Below are 7863 nucleotides of genomic sequence, written 5' to 3' on the forward strand. Positions count from 1 at the left end.
AAAGCCAAGTTAACCTAATGTTTCCATTAAATGAAGCTATTGGCATGCAAATGGCATCAAAAATGAAATTTTACCTGAATGGAAAGGGACCAAAGTGCTTGCCCTCCATTTTTGAATTCTTTCCCTTCCATCTTCAACTATTATATAATTCAACAAAATAAAGCGTCGGTGATCACATGTAATAATAATATTATTATTTTTATTATTATTAATAATAATAATAATAATAATAATATTATTATTATTTAATTAAGCAAATATAATCATTCTCCTCTAATACAAACTACATGTTCCAAATGGGTCAATGGTTAGTTTTTTTTGTAGTTTCAAAAGATGAAAAAGTAGGACTATGACTTACTATTTAATTGGAACAAAGCAAAGTTTTGATTCTTAAATTATAGATTGTTACAAAGAAAGGCACAAAAGAAGGAACCAGCACGTGTGTATGTACTCATAAAAAAACCTAGAACCAAGTAATCAAACCCTAGATGGTTTGGTTTGGTTTGAGTTTTTTTTTTTACTTTCACTTAGGTTAAAAATTACCCTACTTTGCTCCTTTTACAAAGAGAAACACCACACGTGAGAGTGGCCAATCAGAAGCTTTGGCGGGTAAAGATTCACTGTTTGAACAATTCACTATAACTCTTCATTGCCCAACATTTAATCATTGGTCTACCCCGAATTTTCCTAACTACCCCTACAAGGACACGTGGCATCCACAGAACCACGGACACAGTATCTTTATGCTGAACCGTAATGCACCCAAACTCTAACACTCCATAGTTCTCTTCTCTCCGTCGGTTTTCTTAACCATTTATGAAGAAATTAAGATTGCTTTGCCGGCTTTTCTTGTCTTCTTCTATTACTTTCCAACCACCATTTTTTTTCTTTTTTTTTTCAACTTTTCATATATGTATATATGACTCAATTGATCTAATTATTAATATAATTTTGTTAATTATTGAGGATTAAACACGTTGATAATAAAGAGAAATTAGGATATAGAAAGGTGGATGATCTTTCACTTTTGTCATTGTCAACTAATTGTTAAAAAATAATTAACTTATCGTACCTAATAATATGTAAATTAAGTTATTTTTTGTGTGCATGATACACGTACTAATTAGCAAAACATTTATTGTTTAATTAAAGAGTTAAAAAAAATAAACCAAGTATTTTTTAAAATTAATTCAGACTTGAGCAAAGTCAAAATGCTATAGAGTGAAAGGAGAAAAAATAATTATAATTTGATCAGTGGGTGATGAAATGCTTAATTTGATTAATGGGGCACAAGAAACAAAAGCATAATTGATCATATGATATTTTTAAGGACAATTATTAAAAACTTACTTAGTTAAATTAATTAATTAAATGTATAGTATATATGAATATCACAGGGTGTCAGCATAGTTAGCTGGCCACTCGTTTTTATATTATTTTTTTTTTTTCTGTTTCCATTTCATCACTTTCTTCTCCCTCCGATTTCTCCACAACAGCAAGGGAGAATCAGTTCCTCTTATTTGCAAATTCTTTCTAGATTCTCACTTTCCTCAACCTCTTCACCTCAATCTCCTTCAGAAAAACAAAAACCACAGCTTCAGATTGTTCATGCTCTTTGTTTTTTTCTTGTTCAAGATTATGCTGTGAAATTCTGAAACTAACAGTTTCGGCCACATTTTAGTCTAAAGATCTGTGCCTTGACCCTTGGCAGGTTCACCTTTTGAAGGGGTTGGAGTAGTTCTTCCTCATAAACCATTGATTGGTCCAAGTTTATTTTTTTTCTCTCTCTCTCTATCCAAGTTCAAAGCTTTTTGTGTTTTTTATCCCGTGTCTTTCTCTCTCTTGCTGTGGAATGCTGGGGTCAGAGATTTCTGAGACATGTTCTAGCAGGCTTTCGGTGAATTGGGTCAGTGTAGTTTCTGTCATGGGTGGTAGAGAATCTGAGTCCTCAGAGATCTAAGCCTCTCTGGTCTTTTGATAAGCACACACCCTTTTGTTGCATAGTTGTGAAAGTGAAGGAGTGAGAGAAGATGATGAGGATGAGGAATAATAGTGGCAATAATAATCACAAGACAAATGGTCTTTCTTCCATCATGAATGCAGGAGGCTCAGCTGCTTGTAGATCTGAGCCTGGTTCAAAGGAATGGGAGATGAGACCAGGTGGAATGCTGGTTCAGATGAGAACCGCTGATTCGGATCGGAACCCAGTACTTGTTCCCACAATTAGAGTTAGGGTCAAGTATGGTTCAATTTACCATGAAGTAAACATTAGTTCTCAAGCTACATTTGGTAACTCTTCACTTTTTATTTTTTCTCAAGTTTTGATGTTATTTGTTTGCCAGTTATGTTATCTCTTTGTTTTCTTTACCTTTTTCTTGTTAGACAAAACTTGGAGACAGATTTTTAGGTAATTTTAGTGTTGTTCCTGGTATTTTATCGAAATTAGACTTTTGCCTTTACTTTAAATGTTAACAGAGATTTCTTAGTGAAATTCTAATTCTGATCGAAGAATAATACAAAAATTATCCATCTCCAAGTTTTGTTCATTGTTGTTTTGGTTACATCGGTTATTGTGGGTGTTTAATTTCTGGGGTTGCAGGGGAGTTGAAGAAGATGTTGTCTGGAGTAACTGGATTACACCATGAAGACCAAAAGCTGTTTTACAAAGACAAGGAGAGGGATTCAAAGGCTTTTCTTGACATGGTTGGGGTCAAGGATAAATCCAAGATAGTGCTAGTGGAAGACCCTATTAGTCAAGAGAAGAGGTTGTTAGAGATAAGGAAGAATGCTAAGATGGAGAAAGCTGCAAAATCGATCTCAGCAATCAGCTTGGAAGTAGACAGGCTTGCAGGGAGGGTATGCATTGTGGTTGCTATTGATATTTTTTTCGTGAATTTTCTTTTCATTTTGCAAAAGCTTGATTATGAGTGATTGGAATTGGTTAGGTATCAGCCTTTGAGTCAATTATTAGCAAAGGTGGGAAAGTTGTGGAAACAGATGTTCTAAACCTGATCGAGTTGTTGATGAACCAATTGCTTAAATTGGACGGTATAACGGCTGATGGGGATGTGAAATTACAGAGGAAAATGCAGGTAATGTTAGGAGACTTAGATGCATTATGCTCATTTTTGTGTTATTTACAATATCTCAAATTGCATTTGGTTATGCACTCATGGTTCTAATGGTAGTAAAACATTACTTTTGAAGGTAAAAAGAGTTCAAAAGTATGTTGAAACTCTTGATTTGCTGAAGGTTAAGAATTCTGTGCCTAGTAGCAATGGAGACAGTGCTCCAGTGCAGCCTCAACAGAAGCATTCAAATGGGCAGAGGTTGGGAGCTGTTCAAGAGAAACAACAAAAGCATTCAAATGGACATAATAGGTTAGCCTTAGCACCAATTCAAGAACTGCAACAAGAACAACCTAGGAACTCAAATGAGAATTCTCTAGCACTTTACCAAGAGCAACAACACCAAACCTCAAGAAACTCTACCTCAGAAGTTGTAGTTACCACAAATTGGGAATTGTTTGATTCTGCCCCACCATTAATCCCTGTGCAATCCACATCCCCACCCCAACCCCCCTCAGTGACTAATAATTCAGCTCCTCCTAAGTTCAATTGGGAATTCTTCAACTAAGTACCATACCACGTTCTTTTACTTGTGTGGATGTGATTTGGGTTTGTCTTCCACTTGGAGTGTTATATGTTTTACATTCTTTTCTGTATTTAGATTTGTTTAGCAACCCCCTATAATCTGTCATTTACTTCAGAAATAAATGGGGTTGCTATCATAGTGATTATCATAAAAAAAAGTTACATTTCTGTGATTTTGGTGTCCACTGAATTCATTTATCAAATGTATGGGCCTATTTTTGATATATGTATAATATATAATATGATTATAAACATTAGGATTGAACCACATATTCAGAGTCTAAAATCCCATTTAAGGTAGAATGCCCTTGCTCTATGTTTTGTTGTATTTCTTGGTGAATCAGCTTTGGAGTTTTGGTTGATGATATAATAACCAATTATATAGTAGTATCATTGTGGGGGGGGCCACAAGTTACTAAAAGACTTACATCTATTAAAGGGTTTTACTGATCCATCCAATGATAGGAAGCCAAGTATAAAAAGTGTTTCAAAAGTAGAGGAGTTAGAAATGATAACTATGGATTGAAAATCACTATTAAGAAATCAGAAAGTTTGCTAATGATACCATTTTGGCACACAGGCTATTCCAGATTTAGAAATTTCCCATCTTTGGCCCCAAGCAAAGACTGTGAAAGTTGAGTGAAGAATAAGCCTGCTGCAGTCTACAAAGCTTGATGCTGCAATGCAATTTAGACTGGTTATTATGATAATCCATGCAATGATTACGTAGAAGAGGCATTGACATTTATCCTAGTAAGCCTACAAAATCATCAACTTTTTGGTAGCTAATGATACTATGAAAGTAATATACAAATTTGGAAGAAAGCAATGCACCCTGGGAATCATAACCTGCACATATAACCATGTATGGCCTGAAACAACAAAGTACAAGGCTCATGTTAATGGTAGTAATTATATGATCAAACTTTTCCCCCACAAAGTTTGATTTTACGTAAACTTTTCACTAAGTAAAATCATTTCATCATAAATCTTGTCTTGTTGAGATTGGTCTTTCTTAGCTTTACATGGAGGCAAATTCTCTCTTTAATTTATACCTTTATCTTTCAAAGAAAGTACAACACTCAACCTTTTAAACATCTAGCTATGTTGCTAATGCTTCTTCTACATTCATATCATTTTTTAATTTTTTTTAATGATTATTAATCAAATAATGCAATGAATAAGTGTTTTACAAATACGAATACTTTTATTAAGCCTTTAGAATCAGTCTTTAACATCTTTTGTTTTTGTTACTCTCTCACAATTCAATTATTCATTAATTTTAATTAAATAGTTTTGCTATTAATATAGCGATTTTCACCAAAATTTAAAATGTGTGTATTTAGCAAACATAGTAAACAAAAGCTTTCACTTCTCCTCTAATAAATTTTAGGGAACACAATTTATAGAAACAAAAACATAAGTCTCTCATTCATCAGCACTACTTATTTTAGAATGTCTTTTACCATTTGTGTGAAATTAATATCTCTAATTCAATAAATTGAGAGGATTAAGATTATTACATGCTAAATTATTTAATCACAATCAATAATTTGAACTTAATTTATGAATATTTGGTTTAAATTACGATATTATTGTATATTTGGACCCTTCAAATAATACATCATAAAATATGTAATTCTTTAAATTATAATTTTTTATTTTAATTGCAATAAGAAATTTAATTAATTAAAAAAAGAAGCAGATGGACCTACCTATTCCAACCACCCAACCCACTTTCTCATCATTAATGTTTTATATTTCTCTAAATTATAGATTTCGAAATGCTCCTCGTGTACTTATTTGTTACCCAAAATACAACTACATTATCTCAGATACACACCCTATAACTGTCTTTATTAAATAATTTAATTTACATTTTAATTCAATATCTCAATTTAATATTTTATTATTAAAAATCGTTTTTTATTTGGTTATTTTAAAAAAAGTTAGTTGTTAATACATCATTTTGTTTTCATTAAATATACTCATAGGTACAAGAAGAAAAATACAGGGGTGTAAAAAGGAAAACCCTTACATGAACATTCCTTTCCGCCCATATTGTAGAGAAAAATATTTTCACCAAAAAGTCTTTATTAAAATTTAAGGGCAATTGCTTCCTGCACCCGATCAATTGTGACTGGCACCCGACACACTTTTAAAAATCCTAAAATGCCCTTGTCTTCTTCATTTACGGATAAAAATATCCAGAATTGCTCGTTGCTTATGGATAAAAATATCCGGAACTGATCGTTGCTTACGGATAAAAATATCCGGAACTGATCGTTGCTTACGGATAAAAATATTCGGAAGTCACAGTTGTGTCTACGGATAAAAATATCCGGAAGCCAGCCACAGTTGTGCCTACGGATAAAAATATCCAGACCCAACTATATTTTGGATAAAAATATCCGTAAGTCAAAACAAACTTATGGATAAAAATATCCGGACCCCAAACTCCCTTACGGATAAAAATATCCGCACCTCTCAAAAGTCACTTGCGGATAAAAATATCCGCAACTCTCACTCACTTATGGATAAAAATATCCGGAACCATGACGTACCTTCGAATCTGGTGCTCTGCCTGCGATAATGGAGGTCACGGTGGGTGCAGAAGAATGGAGAAGAACGTCGCTCACGGTGGTTGGACAACAAGCTTGCTCACGGTGGCTGCACAACACGGTGGCTTACGGTGGCTGCGGCAGACACAATGGAATGGAAGAAGAGAAGAATAGGGTTGGTGCAGGGGATTGGGTGCATATCACAATTATAGTTTTCAGAATTTCATTAAGGGTATATTCGTCTTTTACTATTAAGTGATTGGGTGCCAATTAGAATGTGTTGGGTGCAGGGAGAATGTGCCAAATTTGGATCCATCTCATTAGTTTATTGGTAGGAGATATCATTTTGCACCTCTTATAATTTTCTTATGCACCTTATAAATATAAATTTTTTCACTTTATTCTTTTGGTAGGGATCACAATGCATGAACTAGGTCGGCTCGTCCTGCACAAGAACTGGTCCGCAGACATGCAGCTGGTCCACATAAGATTTTTTAAAAAATTAATGAAAATTAATTTTTTAAATAAAAAATTTGATAATTTTTTTTTCAAAATTAATTCTTTTTTTATGTAAATGAATTAGTTAAATGATATCATAATATTATTCATATGACACATGCATAAATGGGTAAAAAATATTATTATAATATTTTGATTTTTAATGAAATTTTGATTTTAACCGTACTACTAAATTGACTAATAAAATATTTCATTAACATATATATACCTTTTTAAGGTAATACATGTAGAGACATGATTACTATTCTAGTTAAAAATAATTTTTATAATACATATAATATTTTATTTATTTTTATTATAAAAATAACTTTGATCTGACTACTACATTGAATGAGTATTGAAACCCAAACAATTTATGCATTTAAGAAAGACAAAAACACTAATATATATATATATATATATAATATCAAGTCTTACCGAATTTCTTGAATGTGCTATGAATTAAGTATTGAGGGAGTTTCTTCCTACACCTCCATGTCTTTCTTCCTGCACCCTATACTTAAAAAAAATACTTAAATTATTTTTTAAATTTTTTATTAAATATTTTTTCTTTAATTTCGGAATATGGAATCGAGAGACTCTGAATTATAGAATTCAGAAGTTAAACTTAGTGTTTGTGTTCCAAATTGCACAACCTAGAATTCAAATTTCTATTATGAATTGTAGAAATTTGAATGGATAATTTTGAAAATTTTGAGAGTATGAGGGTGCATGAAGAAATTATGGGGTGCAAGAAGACATTTCAAGGATTTTAAGATATACAGATTATGCGGACTGACTCGCCCTGTCCTATACTTGGCCTATGCGGACTACGAATTATGCGGGACATGCTTAAGTGGGCCAACTAGTTAAAATGGACAATTTATTCTGCATTTTTTCTTATCGGTCCGTGAGACGCCCACACCACCCCTTTTTTTCATTCCTAAACCCTAAATCCTAAATAAAAATTTGAAAATCATTTTTGACTTCTAGATTGTGCAATTGAAAAGTCTTTTTGACTTCCAGATTCTACAATTTAAAAGCCATTTTTTTATGGAAAAATATTTTGAATTGCATAATTTATTTGAAAGTTACTTTTTCATAAAAACAGTTTTCAGATTACAAGTTCAAAAGTTATTCTTTTATAATTT

The 7863-nt window shown here is 32.5% G+C and overlaps 1 protein-coding gene across 1 annotated transcript; it reads left to right on the forward strand.

Annotated features, from left to right (window-relative positions):
• Nucleotides 1-1249: 1249 nt before the first annotated feature.
• Nucleotides 1250-3826, forward strand: LOC137837684 (BAG family molecular chaperone regulator 3). The gene is made up of 4 exons (XM_068646785.1): nucleotides 1250-2289; nucleotides 2600-2856; nucleotides 2946-3092; nucleotides 3208-3826. Exons 1-4 carry the CDS (start codon nucleotides 2031-2033, stop codon nucleotides 3634-3636), a joined length of 1092 nt encoding a protein of 363 aa, XP_068502886.1. The 5' UTR covers nucleotides 1250-2030; the 3' UTR covers nucleotides 3637-3826.
• The last annotated feature ends 4037 nt before the right edge of the window (nucleotides 3827-7863 follow it).

Source organism: Phaseolus vulgaris, chromosome 4 (genome assembly GCF_051622355.1).
Source record: "Phaseolus vulgaris cultivar YP4 chromosome 4, ASM5162235v1, whole genome shotgun sequence".
Lineage (NCBI taxonomy): Eukaryota > Viridiplantae > Streptophyta > Magnoliopsida > Fabales > Fabaceae > Phaseolus > Phaseolus vulgaris.

Coding starts and splice junctions, on each gene's coding strand:
- LOC137837684 (XM_068646785.1), top strand. CDS start 2,031: ATGATGAGGATGAGGAATAATAGTGGCAATAATAATCACAAGACAAAT. Junction 2,290..2,599: donor TAGTTCTCAAGCTACATTTG/GTAACTCTTCAC, acceptor CTGGGGTTGCAG/GGGAGTTGAAGAAGATGTTG. Junction 2,857..2,945: donor TAGACAGGCTTGCAGGGAGG/GTATGCATTGTG, acceptor GGAATTGGTTAG/GTATCAGCCTTTGAGTCAAT.